The 14,163-nt window shown below is 56.3% G+C and overlaps 4 protein-coding genes across 6 annotated transcripts in view; 3 read left to right on the top strand and 1 right to left on the bottom strand.

Annotated features, from left to right (window-relative positions):
- The first annotated feature begins 27 nt into the window (after positions 1-27).
- On the top strand, positions 28-3,396 carry LOC109520730 (uncharacterized). The gene is made up of 4 exons (XM_019878149.1): positions 28-989; positions 1,497-1,697; positions 2,345-2,555; positions 2,970-3,396. The coding sequence occupies exons 1-4, from the start codon at positions 284-286 to the stop codon at positions 3,220-3,222; spliced, it is 1,371 nt and encodes a 456-aa protein (XP_019733708.1). The 5' UTR covers positions 28-283; the 3' UTR covers positions 3,223-3,396.
- Positions 3,397-4,560: 1,164 nt separating this feature from the next.
- On the bottom strand, positions 4,561-6,237 carry dtd2 (D-aminoacyl-tRNA deacylase 2). Its single transcript, XM_019878237.1, has 3 exons — positions 6,048-6,237; positions 5,217-5,286; positions 4,561-4,872 (listed from the first exon to the last, which is right to left on the bottom strand). The coding sequence occupies exons 1-3, from the start codon at positions 6,162-6,164 to the stop codon at positions 4,565-4,567; spliced, it is 495 nt and encodes a 164-aa protein (XP_019733796.1). The 5' UTR covers positions 6,165-6,237; the 3' UTR covers positions 4,561-4,564.
- Positions 6,238-6,426: 189 nt separating this feature from the next.
- Positions 6,427-11,934, top strand: nubpl (nucleotide binding protein-like). Of its 3 annotated transcripts, none has more exons than XM_019878189.1 (11): positions 6,427-6,615; positions 7,364-7,508; positions 7,585-7,619; positions 8,338-8,428; positions 8,880-8,919; positions 9,902-9,992; positions 10,325-10,418; positions 11,011-11,096; positions 11,208-11,328; positions 11,439-11,521; positions 11,604-11,934. In XM_019878189.1, exons 1-11 carry the CDS (start codon positions 6,487-6,489, stop codon positions 11,664-11,666), a joined length of 978 nt encoding a protein of 325 aa, XP_019733748.1. In that variant the 5' UTR covers positions 6,427-6,486; the 3' UTR covers positions 11,667-11,934. The 3 variants fall into 3 exon arrangements, with proteins under 3 accessions (XP_019733748.1, XP_019733758.1, XP_019733768.1); XM_019878199.1 differs by lacking the exon at positions 8,880-8,919 and adding an exon at positions 9,494-9,533 and having other exon boundaries at positions 6,431-6,615; XM_019878209.1 differs by lacking the exons at positions 6,427-6,615; positions 8,880-8,919 and having other exon boundaries at positions 7,422-7,508; positions 7,585-8,428.
- A 256-nt stretch (positions 11,935-12,190) lies between these two features.
- The window catches only part of LOC109520744 (sphingosine-1-phosphate phosphatase 1-like), a 4,147-nt gene continuing 2,174 nt past the window's right edge, over positions 12,191-14,163 (top strand). The window contains 1 exon segment of the mRNA XM_019878174.1: positions 12,191-13,262. Coding sequence (XP_019733733.1) covers positions 12,759-13,262 — 504 coding nt within the window. The 5' untranslated portion in view covers positions 12,191-12,758.

Raw genomic sequence — 14,163 nt, forward strand, 5'->3', positions numbered from 1 at the left:
AAAAAAAAAGCCCCCTGATGATTGGCAGGCAGCTGCCGCGTCGCCGGAAGTGACGCGCGGCATCCTCTCGCTGCGGGAGAACGGAGACAAAAGCGACCGTAGCGTGGCGTTCGCTTCCAACGCCGAGTCCGACGGCCAGCGTTAAGAAAAAAAAAGAAAGAAACGCAAAAATGACCACGACGGCGCTGACGTCCGAGTGGCAACCGTCGGCGGTCTTAAGCGGCCGGCCAATGTCGCGCTCGTAGCCGACGGCCCGCCCCGCCTCAGCCGCCGCCCGCCCGCCATGTCGGAGCTCCCGCCGCTGCCTCCGGAGCTGTGGGTGTCGGTGCTGAACTTCCTGGGCCCCGCCGACATGCAGGCGGTGCGCTGCTCGTGCCGGGCCCTGCGCCTGCTGGCCGACCACCCTTACCTGTGGCGGGGCCGGACGGTGGTGCTGTCCGACCTGCGCCGCTACACCTTCGGCTTCTGGGACACGCTGCGCCGGCGCAAGCTGACCCGCGTGGCCGTGCGCCACCTGCGCCGCAAGGAGTGGCGGCGCCTGGTCAAGTTCCTGCCTTCGCTCAGCGCCGTGGCCTTCGTCAACGGCGGCCGCGTCTACAAGCAGAAGTACCTGGACCACCTGCTGCAGTTCTCCGACGTGCGCGAGCTGGCCGTGCGCGACGCCGCCTGGTCCGAGCCCATGCTGGGCCCGAGCCTGGCCGCGCACCTGAGCGCCCGGCTCACCCGCCTGAGCGTGTGCAACGTGCGCCTGCGCTCCGCCGCCGACTTCGTCCGCGCCTTGGCCGCCCTGGGCAACCTGCGCTCCCTGCTCTTCCACCAGCAGGGGGAGGGCTGCGGCCTGGACCGGGTGCGCCCGGTGCCCCGCGACGACTTCCACCGCATGATGACCGGCCTGCCCAAGCTGGCGCACCTCTCGTGGGGCATGAGGGGCGAGCCCCAGGAGCCCCTGCCCGACGACTACCTGAGCCCGCCGGACCCGCGGCGTGCGAGTAGGTTGAGCGACGGGACCGCCGCCGATTGGGAACGCCGCAAATCGAAAATATCGTGAAATCATAATAAGAACGCGGACACATCCCGAACGAAACTGCGAGGCGGGTGTGCCGCGCCGACTGCCATTTCGGCTCGGGCCGACGCTCGCCGACGGATTTAATGTTGATGTCGTCGAACCGTTGACAGCCCTTGCGCGCGAGTAACGCCGCTCTCACGATTTATTGCGCATAAATCGATCGCCTGGCAAGATATGGCGTGACATTGGATGATTCCGTGGACCTGTCATTCGACGCAAAGTAAATCCAAACGTTTTCAAGCCATTTGTTATGCCAAGTGACCAACGCGTCCTCGCAATTGAACGTGCGTTCAACTATTGGTAACGAGCACATACGGATAACCTCCTTATAACTCCACTCACTAGATGCCAAAATAAGCATTCTATCTCGATCTATAGAAATGTGTACACGGATGCAAGTGGTAAATTGCGACGCGCCCGTCCCATTCAGGCTCTCAGTACGGGGGTCCGGCCCTGAGCAGTTTGGAGCTGGTGGACTACCCCGAGACCATCCTGCCCTACAACGCGCTGAGGAGTTTGACGTCGCTGCGCTCGCTCACGGTGCATTACCGCTACATCCGCGACGGGCTGGACTGTCGCCTGGCGTCCTGGCTGGCGCCGCTCATGCGCCTGGAGACCCTCAGCATCGTGGGTGAGTCCCCGTTTGGCTTGCCCTTCGCCAACGGAAAACTCGCTTCTCGACAAGAAATCGCACTTGACCAAAACTTGAAGTGAAAAAAAGTACTGTAGTGTTAAAAAAAAAAAAAAAAAACAACAGTCAGACCATCGATAAAGCTCTCAAAACTGCGCTTCATTTTTGTCTTTTCGTACATTTCATCAATCTGTCTCCATTTCTAGCCATGTGTACAGCCATCCGACTATTTTTTTAAAAATCTCCTACACGAGAACGAAAAACAAAAACGTTTGAACAAAAAGCATTTTTGAAAAAAAAAAAAAAGAACCACAAATCCAAAACAAGTGCATGGGGACCATCGTTATATTGCCTAAGCAGAACTCGTTTGAGCTTATTTGCTGACAAGAAAGGAGGACGCTGATTTCACAGCCACGCCGGTGACAAAGTTTCTGAATTGATTTCAAGCCAGCGAATCATTTGGCGTCATATTGTTCCCATTGAAGGGACGTCGTCCTCAAACTGGGTCAGCAGCCACAAATTGTGAGATGAATCACGTGGCGGATAAATGGGATGCTTTCGGCCCCCGTTCAAAAAAGACTCGGCGATGTTGGCCGAGGACGACGCGCGACACAACGCGGCCTGCTCTAACGGCGGCCTCTCGGCAGGCGGGAACTCCCTGTCGCTGTACACCAACACCATCCCGGCCAGCGTCACGCGGCTGACGCTGCGCGTGGCCATCACGCTGAAGGATTTGGACTCCATCGCGCCCAAAGTTCTGGCCCTGGAGCACCTGGACATCGAGCAGAACCGCTCCAGCGGAAGCCTGTGCCGACGCATCCCCATGTTGTTCCCTCAACTGCGGACGCTGCGCATACGGTGAGTGTGGATCTGGGCCGTCGGATCAGCAGAGGACGAAACAAGAGGGGAACTCGCAACACGGCCTCTCATACACACGCAAGTCAAGACACGAGACAAGTTAAGACGGCGCTGGGTTAGGGACAGGGGAAGGTAGGCTAGGACAACGCCAGGCAGGAAGATGCAAGACGGGGGACAGGAAGTGGAGACGGGACAGGGTAATACGAGGCGGGCCCGGAAGGTCAGCGCAGGATAAGATGAGGAGCCAAGACAAGTAAATGGCAAGGCAGGCTACGATCGAATAACACAAGGTAGGACAGGAAAACGGAGGTCAGGACAGGATCGAATAACACAAGGTAGGACAGGAAAACGGAGGTCAGGACAGGATCGATGCTGCCGATGATGCTGATGCTGACCCCCCCACCCCCCGCGCAGGTTCTTCCGCCGCGAGCCCGAGAAGGACCTCTTGAGCCTGCAGCGTCTTCGTCACCTGGAGCGTCTGGAGCTCCTGGTGGAGCGCTCTTTCATCCTGAGGGACTACCTGAACGGCCACCCGTGGCCCAGCCCCTGCGTTCAGGAGCTCATCGACCAGCTGGTGCGGCTGTCGGCCAACCGCATCACCGTCGTGACCGCCATGCGCCGCCGTAACCCGCTCAGAGAGTGTAACTGCGTCTGGGAGGGCGACTGACGAGAGCGAGGGACAACTTTGCCGGGCGCCCGCCACAACTTGGTTGTTGAGTTGACGACCCGCCGAAACCTAACCCGAGCTGGCCTCGAGGCGCGATGCGCCCAGCTCGGACGAGAGCGGACCAGACCAAACGGGACGGGACTAGGCGGCACGAGATTGGACAGGACAATGCAAGACGAGCAAAGAAAGGCTGGCGCAAAAGGTGATTTACCGACCCTTTCTTTGCTTGTTGCCAACACGCTGTTCGGGTTGGACAAAACAAGACGGGACGTGTCAAGACAACGGATTGGGCAGCGTGACACGAGAGACCACGCCTGACAGGTAAGCTTGGACGGGACAATGCAAGACAGGAATAGGCAGGCAGGCGAGTACAACAGCGGGCAAGAAAGGGAGCGACCGTGGGCCATTCAGGACGAGACTGGACAAGGTAGGACTGGGCAACGCCAGGTCGGTCGAGAAAAGGCGAAGCCCAAAACAGGACAGGAAAAGTTCAGATGAAATGGGACTGGACTGCTGAGTGTTCAGACTTAGACAAGCTAGGACTGGACAACGCAAGACGGGTCAAGGAAGGCCAAACGGAACGAGACGAGGCGAGGCAGACTATCCGGGATGTGACGCGAGGGGCGGGCAAAGGAAGTCATCAAGGAAGGCTTTTTGCGCACAAGCAACCTGTGGACGTTTTTAGGAAGAAAAAGAAGCCGCATTCAACTTGACGAGTGTTTCGTGTGTACAAGTTGGACTCCCCCCCCCCCCTCGCTTTCTATTGTGAAGACTCTTAACTCGAAATTCCTTCAGAGGAAGTGCTTGGTGTCAAGTGTCCAATCGTGATGCGGGCTACTTGAACTGACTTACTGAAAGCAACCACGTTGCATCGTTAGCCGAATTTGGATTACGATGGAAACTGGAACGATTTGTCTGTTGTTGTTGTTGCGGCCACGAGGTGAACAAATGAAATCAGTTGAAAGATCCATTTTTGTGGTCTGCGTGAGGAGACGATTTTGTCGGTGCTTTCTTTTCAGACCTTAAGCCGACGGCGCCGAGACCACCTGCAAAAGCGGGTCTCCGTTCGGTCCGCGCCTGCATAAACCCAGGCGCTGGGGGCCGCCTTGCTCAAACTGCCGTCGCCGCCACCGGGCCGCGGATAAGCGGAAGAAACCGGGTGGCCGGATGACGAGAAGGTCAGCGCGCCGTCATCTCGGACGACCTCGTGAGTGAAGCGCGGCCGGCGGTCGCGCCCAGAGCAAAGAGTCGGTGACGCGCATCTGATTGATTTGCTCATTTTAATCAGGTGATACAAAAAGACCAAACTTGTCCCGAATGAGGGCAGACGCGGGGTTCGCGTTCAAAACTCCATGAGGTGCGTGTACGGTCCGTTGGTTTGGATGTGGAGGACCTGCCGGTTCCCGTACGTGCCGTGTTGCACGCTGACGCCGGCCGCCGTCACTTCCTGCCGGCACAGAGCCACCAAGCGGGCGTAGAGTCGCATTCCGTCCTCCTTGGCCACGTTGTGGTGGTACTGCATGGCCTTGCCCTTGGCTTTGCCCCCCAGCGTGGCTTGAGGGACCACCAGGAGGCTGCCCGGGAGATCGGCCAGCGAAACCATCTTCCCGGACGGAGCCTCGCACACGCGCACGTTCAGCAGCGTGGAAACTTGATCGCCGTTTCACCCCAAAAAGACATTGGGCCAGAGAGGGACTTTTTAGCGCTTTGGCTCGCAAGTTTCAATCAGCGTGTGCCCCGCCCCCCGCCGATAACGCGTCATGGATTTTTCGACCGTTCCGCGACGGGGCCAAGTGACCTCAACTCCCGGGTGTGCGCCGCTTCATGCTAGCGTACTTGGAACTCCAAATGAATTTCAATGCTATGAATCTGTTGCGGTGTCGGGCGCGGCTCGCTCCGGTTTTGATCGGGGCGCGACGCCGTCCGTGTTCGCGGTTGAGCAAACGTGCCGCGGTTCCCCTTTACAAAGGGAGGCGGAGCAGAGAGCAACTCACCCATCTTGGGAAGGATGTCTTCTGTGGCGCCTTTCAAAAAACAAACGTAGAGCACCATGCCTCTTTCAATCTGCAAGCACACGTGTCAAAATATGTCAGCGTATTTTCCGACATGCTGGAAAGCCTCACGGCTTCTCCCAAATCAACAGTGCACCTGAAGTGTGGATGTCCAATTGAAGTTGGACGGGTGCCTGCGTGTGTGGAACAAGCCACCTTCATCGGGACTCCGGTGCACCTCACGGTCCGAAATTGCGGTATTAAAATATGCAAAGCGGAGACAGTCCACGTGTGGAGTCTGTACAACGCCAGCTAGCCCAGCTCCAGTAATCCCTCGTTTATCGCGGTTAATGGGGACCGAAACTACCCACGATAAGCGAAAATCCGTGAAGTAGCGACCAATTAACATATAGAGGTAAAAAAAAAAAAAATCTTTTTTTTTTTTTTTTATGTCCGCAAACAGTCCACGAGAAGCTGCAAAACAACAGCGAGTCACATAGAACAACATACACAGTACTGCACTCCATGTATATTTAAAAAATATATATGTTTGAAAAAATCCGCGATGCACTGAAGCCGCGAGAAATGAACCGCGAAATAGCAAGGGATCACTGTACATCTGTAACTGGAAAGAATGTTGGATTTGTTCCTAAGTCTTCTTTCTGTCGCACTGAATACTGTATGTTGAACCCAGGTGCAGTCGTAGTGTGCCGTATGTCATCATCTCGGTCCGAAATGGGAGTCACTTTCGTTTTCAATTTAAAGGAAGCCACTTTGAGAGAGGCTTTTCGAATACAGAGGAAGGGAGATTTGTCGTGCTCTCGTCGCGCTGACCTGAACCCACTGAGCTTGTTGGTGCTCGTCCGGCGGCTTCACCTGCAGCCTCGCCTGCAAACATTGCTGCAGAACCGCGCGGGCCACCGGAGTCGCGCAACCGCTGCCGTCAGCCATCGAAAGTGCTCCCGCTTTGGCGCGTTCCAAAAGCGCGAGTGAAAAATGTTGACAAGTTTGTACGGCGCGCACACTTCCTGTTTACGTCACCGCGGATATTCGAAGAAGCTCAAAGTTGCGCTTGTCTTTCGTCGTCGGGATCCTCGCCGCGTGAAATATCCGTCGGCCGCATACTTAAAATACTTGCTCAGCTTACTCTTTTATGGTTACCGTTCCAAAACTAACCGCGCGTCTCTTTTTATTTTGTTGAAAACGTGTCGCAATTCGCGTTTCGCGCAACATTGACGCGCCTCAGGTGGTCAACCCGAGCGGCTCCTCAAACATGGCGCACTTCACTTGCGGCAGACTTTCTTGTTTCATGAAAACGCGTGCTACCACATCGGTGGTTTTTCGAGCCGGGCCGCAAATAAAAGCCGCCTTTGCCTGCTGTTTGCACTTGACGCGCTGGCACGTAAGTAGTTTCGGACGTTTCTTCAGACGCCGTTTGCTTTGTGTTCAGCTTGCCGAGCGACGTCAATTGTCCGTTTTTCATCATGACCGCACCGGAAGTGGCACGATGTCAAAACCCAAAATAACGTTCGATAGATTGTCCTTTGACGCTAGACTAGTTGGACGAGCAATTATCAAATTACGCTTTGCTGGGTCGGGAGAGTGATTTCAAAACTGTATTCTGCCCCCCCCCCCCCCCCACCCTTAATCTTTAGGAGATGTTTTGCTACTTTCTGTTTTCCGAATTCAGGAGACTTTGGCTGCTTCTGCCTTCCTGTATTTTAATTCGGAAATATCGGGCCAATTTTGCAGCGCGGCTCCGATCAAAGTGACGTTTTTGTTTCCAATATCGGTCCGATAATTCTGCTGTGTCATACATGCTGAATTCTGATTCATCGTGATAAGCGTACTTGTGCGAGGCAAACGGGCCAGTGCGCACGTGTTGTTATCCTGCGTGCGCGCTCAGCTAGTGCGCAGAAGACAACATTTCCGATGCGTTTCTTAGTCCTTGAGGCCCATGGGAATAAACAAGGCGAACGTTTTGGAGCAACTCAAGAGAAACATGGGCCGTTTTGCAGTCAGGACCCTCAAAGGTGATTTGTGATAAGAGTGCGGTCAGGCAACAAATTCACCCCGTATCTCAAGGCAGGGGCGCCGTGGCCGACGGGAGTCACCCGAGGGGGTTGTCTGACGTCTTGTTGTCGTCGTAGAGGGCGATGGACGCGAAGGCCCTGGCGGAGCGGCAGAAGCAGCAGATGGCTCGAGGGCTCCCCAAGCGAAAAGCCATCGCGGGCGTCCGCCAGGTGCTTCTGGTGGCTTCCGGCAAAGGCGGCGTGGGGAAATCCACCACCGCAGGTACGCCGCGCCGCATCTTCACGAGCCGCGCGCCGGCTTCGTTGGACCGACGTCTCTTCCTCTTGTTCCTCGAAAGTCAACCTGGCGCTGGCGTTGATGGCCAACCAGCCGGTGAGGAAGCCCTCCGATCAAGTTGAATGGACTTCTGGGCGCCACACGGAAACCGCCGCCGCACCTCGCCATGGATCGCCGCCAGCCTGGCCGGCAAATAATTGAGGCCCGCTGCGGCGCTATCAGTTTTTTGAACCAAAAACAGGGCATGGCAAAATAAAGACATACATACATACATACATACATAAATAAGCAATACACTGATGTCCTCAATGATCATCACAATGAATTACTGGGATCACTACCGTAATCCAAATCCCAGTTATTCATCAGAAAACCCCAACCCGGCTATTTTTGGACCACTTTGTACTGCAAGCAGTTTTCAGTGCAAAGACTCGAAAAGGAAAACACAGATGATGGAAAATGTCCAAAAAGGCCGAACGGAACAAATGTACTGTCACTAGTTCAGTGAATCCGTGCGCGACAAAGCCCGCAGCGTACAAAGCCATTCAAAGCCGTTCCTGCTCCTGCGCCGGCACGTAGGGCAGATACGAGATGAAAACAAACCATGAAGTGAAAGCGCCAAGTCGCGCCTCAAAATGTTCACAGCAAGATATCAAAGCTCGCGCCACAAGATGAATACAATTGTGGCGTGAGCGGCGTCATTTGCTTTTTGCACATTGTTCCTTAGAAGCGGAGCCCAGAAAATGTTGCACAAGTGGCGAAGAGCTGCAGACGCACTCCATGTGGTTCTCCTTGATGCCTTTTGTACTTTCAGTCCAAGGCGGTTGGGCTGCTGGACGCTGACGTCTATGGGCCGTCCGTTCCCAAGATGATGAACCTCAAGGGAAACCCGCAGCTCACTGACGGTAATACAGCGCGAAGAAGAAGAAGAATGACACACCCATCTATCTACCGAGCCATCTATCTGTCTTGGTAGCTGGCTCGCTAGCTAGCTATCTGTCTGTCTATGTAGCGAGCTAGCCAACTATTTTCCCTACCTACGTCTCTATGTAGCTAGCTAACTACTGGATCTAGCCAACTCTACCTATCTGTCTGTCTATTGATCTATGTAGCTAGCTAGCTATCTACTGTATATATCCATGGAGCTAGCTAGCTAGCGATCTACTGGATCCAGCTAGCTCTCTATCTCTCTATGTAGCGAGCTACTGTTCCAAATTATCGAGCAAGCTCGCTCTCTACGTCTATCTATACACACACACACACACGCATACACATAAATTTGGATTTCATTTTCAAAACATTTTTTCATCCGTGTCCGAAAACCCGCATGAGATTTTTTCTCTTTTGTACGTCCAGACAATCGCATGCTCCCGCTGACCAACTACGGCGTTCCTTGGTGAGTAGCTGTATTTGATTGAAAATATGCCGACAGCGCAGCTCTGCATACCTTTTGCCGTTGAGGCGGTCGCGTTTCACAGTGCGCAGTCAGTGCGGCTGCGACGCGCGGCCCGGCCGCCGAGTCGGGCAGCGCGAAGAAGAAGAAGAATGACACACCCATCTATCTACCGAGCCATCTATCTGTCTTGGTAGCTGGCTCGCTAGCTAGCTATCTGTCTGTCTATGTAGCGAGCTAGCCAACTATTTTCCCTACCTACGTCTCTATGTAGCTAGCTAACTACTGGATCTAGCCAACTCTACCTATCTGTCTGTCTATTGATCTATGTAGCTAGCTAGCTATCTACTGTATATATCCATGGAGCTAGCTAGCTAGCGATCTACTGGATCCAGCTAGCTCTCTATCTCTCTATGTAGCGAGCTACTGTTCCAAATTATCGAGCAAGCTCGCTCTCTACGTCTATCTATACACACACACACACACGCATACACATAAATTTGGATTTCATTTTCAAAACATTTTTTCATCCGTGTCCGAAAACCCGCATGAGATTTTTTCTCTTTTGTACGTCCAGACAATCGCATGCTCCCGCTGACCAACTACGGCGTTCCTTGGTGAGTAGCTGTATTTGATTGAAAATATGCCGACAGCGCAGCTCTGCATACCTTTTGCCGTTGAGGCGGTCGCGTTTCACAGTGCGCAGTCAGTGCGGCTGCGACGCGCGGCCCGGCCGCCGAGTCGGGCGGAATTCCGTCCGTTTGGCTCGCCCGCGCCTCTGTTGACTTCTCGGAGCCCCTCCCACTGGAAGGCCCGGGCTTGTTTCGAGCCGGACGAAAGGCCCAAATGAACATTTGTTTGCCGCGTTGAGTTTCTGTGCTCCTTTGAAACACGAGCGTGGCAAGACTTTGCCAGGTTGACGCGTCGCGCAGGGCGGGCCCGCCCCGGACGTCGCGACGCCTCACGCGCTCTCCTGTCCCGCCAGCATGTCGATGGGCTTCCTGGTGGACGACGACGCCCCCATCGTGTGGAGGGGCCTCATGGTCATGTCGGCCCTGGACAAGCTGCTCAGACAGGTTCCCGTGGCACGCTTCCTTCCTGGCTGCGCGCGCACATGTACTGCATGCGTGCGCACCGAGGTCATCGAGATCAAGCGGAAAAAAACGGACATTGGCAAAAAAAAACCCAAAGCTTTCAAAAAACAAACTACCGGTACTGTTTACATTTATAAGGCAAATGCTAACTCAAATTCGAGTGGTTTTGGTTTTTCTCAATTCATATCCCGCATGAGCTTTGGGGCTTCATTTTCAACCCTGGTGTGCACACAAGTACATACTTGTGCGCGCACGTGCGTGCATGTTTTCGAGGCAGTATAAGCACGCTTGGGGGTCTGTGTGTTTGTGTGCAGGTGGAGTGGGGCTCTCTGGACTATCTGGTGGTCGACATGCCTCCTGGCACAGGCGACGTGCAGCTGACCATCACGCAGAGCATCCCCATCGCAGGTTAGCACGGCCCGCCAATTCTCATTTTGAAAAGTCTACACACCCCGGGCCATATCCACATGCGTGTGAGATCCAACAATGATAAAATAGCATTCTGAACTTATTCCACCATTAATGTGTCCTACACCCTGTACAAGGCAATTGGGGGGCGGGTGGGGAACCCGCAACCGAGCCCAGGAGCTTGCGGAAGTGCGCACACCCCTCATATGACTGGATCGGTGGCTGCCTCCGCACTTTCAAACTCCTTTCGAAATGGGAGTCGCACAGTCACACAACTGCCACCGTGCCTCTGATCGACCCCCAAGTTCAGATGTTTCAGTGGGCTTTTCCTGCCGTCTCCTCTCCTTCTGAGAGGGCTTCATCGCTGTTAGTGAGGAGAAGGGCGCCTTTGCTCACCCTGCGGCGAATTAGGACGTCTTGCAAGTGAACAGCAGCTCGGCAAAAAGCGGAGCGGAACATCTGAAGTTGACTTGGGGCCACTCGGAAGCGTTTTAAACGGCGGTGCAAAATGTCATCCTTACCCGCCGATCCGCGTTGCCACTTTTCTTGCGAGGCGGGCCGGTGACGCGCGCGGCGTGTGCCTCGCCCGCAGGTGCCGTGATCGTGACCACGCCTCAGGACATCGCCCTGCTGGACGCTGGCAGAGGAGCCCAAATGTTTCGCAAAGTCAACGTGCCGGTAAAAGCCAGTGGCTCGGGGTGGGGGCGGGATCGTTTTGTGCAACGTTCGCGGGTCGCCCGCGTGTCGCTTGTCACGGAGACGCGCGCCCGCGTGTGTGCGTGTTTGCAGGTTCTGGGCCTGGTGCAAAACATGAGCACGTTCGAGTGCCCCAAGTGCGGCCAGCAGACGGCCATCTTCGGCTCGGACGGCGCCAGGCGCCTGGCGGACTCGCTGGGGGTCGCTTTATTAGGTACGGCCAATCCATTGCCGCCTCTCGCGTCGCGCCCAACGTGGCCGAGCGATCTTGTTTGGAGGAAAACATTGACGTAAACGGGTGCGCCTTTGCGCGTCTGGTCTTAGGTGACATCCCTCTTCACGTCCAGATCAGGCAAACGTCCGACAGAGGCGAGCCCGTCGTCGTGTCTTCGCCCGGCAGCCCGGAGGTGCTTCTTCTTTAGCCCGCCCTTCTCGTTTTCTTTCCATTGTTGGAAGCCTTTGGATTATTTCCCCTCGGTCTTTGTCCAGGCGCTGTCCTACTTGAACCTGGCGAGCGCCGTCGTCCGCAGGCTGGACGAGCTCGCCGCTTGACGGCCCCGGAGCAACTTTGCAAGAGAGATGACCCAAAAGCATCCTGCTACTTTTGCCCAAGTTCCTCCAGTCATTTCTCCAAATGGTGGACTCGTTTGGGAGCGCGACATTTGAGCCATCGCGTGGATTTTTGGGGCCTGCCGAAGCAACTTCTTGCCAAAATACCAAAATCGCACGACGCCGTCACTTCTGATAGTGTTGAAAAATTCTGAGCATTTTCCTTGTGAACACTCCCTTTTAAAAAAAGGACCAATCAACCCTAACCCCCCCATGTGTTTGTTCTTTCCTCTTCGAGAGAGAGGATGCAGCATCTCGGTAAGGCACTCGGACAAAATGGGTCAATGACTTGAAAGCATCACATGTCGTACACTCTAAAACAATGAGTCTATTCCTGCTCGAGAAGACTTTTTGTTGCCAGTTTCCTCGCTATTTTGCTCAAACGCGCAATGACTTGTGGGTACCGCCCTTCGAGGCGGGGCGAGAGCACTTTGGAGAATCGGGACGCACTCACCTGGACGCGAACGCGCAATGATTGGAATCGGGCCGTCATCTCCTCCTAAGCGGCAAAAGTGCCAAAACGACAACCGACCGGCGCCGCCACGTTTGATGACGCGGACACCGCGCGGTGTCGTAAGTCGACGCCCTTTTGACCTTTGGATATTGCCGCCGCCGCCGCCGCGTTTGGACTTTTGTCAGCGCTGGGCGGAGCCCGCGTTGCATTCACGGACATCAAGTAACTTGCCCCGAGCGCTTGTTCCACCAAGTGTGCCCGTCGTGCGACCGGACGGTCGTTGCGCGCGAGGCACCGCGGAGGCGTTTCCGCCGGCCTCCCGTTTCGCGCGACGCTTTTCCTCGCCCAAGTTACCGAGCGAAGTCACAACTTTTGTTTTTGACGGCGGTCCCGGAAGGCGTCCGAGAAAGACGGAAGACGGGAAGGGGGGCGGGGCCTTGACGCTCCGCACTCGGGCGAGTTGATCCCAAAGTTGCGACCCGCGCGCTGCCCCGCTCGCTCCTTCCGAGACGGCCGAAGCGCACTTTCGCCTGGACGCGCGATGCCCGGCTTAGCGAGCGAGTAAGGCCGAGGCTCGCGACATGGGGCGCCGCGGCCGCCTGGCCGAGCTCTTCCGCTTCCTGCAGGACCCCCACCTGGTCGCCCGCTTCCAGCGCCTTTGCGGCGTGCGCGGGGCCTTCTCGAGTCGGCCCGACGGCGGCGGCGGCGGGACGACCAGGCCGCTGCGCAGCAACTCCCTGACGGGCGACGCGGGCCAGGAGTTCGTGGTGGAGAACCGCTTCCTCTACTACTTGTTCACGTTCGGCACGGAGCTGGGCAACGAGCTCTTCTACTTGACCTTCTTCCCCTTCCTGCTGTGGAACGTGGACGCGCTGGTGAGCCGGCGGCTCATCATGGTGTGGGTGTGGGTCATGTACCTGGGCCAGTGCACCAAGGACGTGCTGGGCTGGTCGCGACCCGCCTCGCCGCCCGTCGTCAAGGTGGAGATGTTCTACGACTGCGAGTACGGCATGCCCTCCACGCACGCCATGTCCGGCACCGCCATTCCCTTCGCGCTCTTCTTCCTCACCTGCGGCCGCTGGCAGGTAACGGACGACCGCCTCCTTGTCAAGCTTTCGCCCGGCGCGCTCGCCAATGGAACGCGCGCGCAACCAACCAATCGACCGACCGACCGACCGACTAACTAACTTACGTCTAACTCAATCGCGCAAGTCGCTCGCGCGCCACTGACGCGCACGTGTCCTTTACACACACACGCGAGCGAGTCACACCGAACTTACGCAAAGAGCTCAGCCGCAAGCCGCGCGTGGAACACGTACATCGGCACTACGCACGTAGAACGCACAACCCACTCACGCATGTGACTTGGACGCCACCGACTCAAGTTTATCTTCTGGTCACCGAAATTGAACGCGGAGCTTCCATGCAACCGACTCACGCGTGTATTTTCCGCACGGGCGGCTTTGCGGGCAGCACATTGGCACCTGTAGCCACCAAGCGGCATGAGAAGCTTCAGGTGTTGCTCATTGAACATTTGAACCAGCCAGCGCGTGCACGTAACACAAAAGCAGCTGACCCGGAGGTGTCACCTGCACGCGCTAGGAGCTCCAAGATGCGGCACAAACCCGAGTGACTGACTTGTGCAACGTGGAGCCCGCACACTCGCTTGACTCGCCGGGGCCCGCTTGGACTCGACACCATGAAGGACCACGAGGAAGCGGATCCTCGGCCGTGCGCTTTGGCGGAGGGCGCGCCCGTGACCGGGATGACCTTTGACCTTCAAGGGAGATGACGCGCAACGTGACGCGTCAGACTTTGACCTCCCTGACGCTTCCTCGTTCGACTTCGACCTCGACGTGTCCCGCGCGCCAGCTCGGCGCGTCGGCAAACACGCCGTGGGTTCGACGTGTCGTTTGAGCGCGTCGGCCCGAGCGAGCGAGCGCGCGACGCTCGCTCGCTCGCTCGGGCCGATATCTTCCCCAGCGA

Source organism: Hippocampus comes, unplaced genomic scaffold, assembly GCF_001891065.2.
Source record: "Hippocampus comes isolate QL1 unplaced genomic scaffold, H_comes_QL1_v1.1 scaffold295, whole genome shotgun sequence".
NCBI lineage: Eukaryota > Metazoa > Chordata > Actinopteri > Syngnathiformes > Syngnathidae > Hippocampus > Hippocampus comes.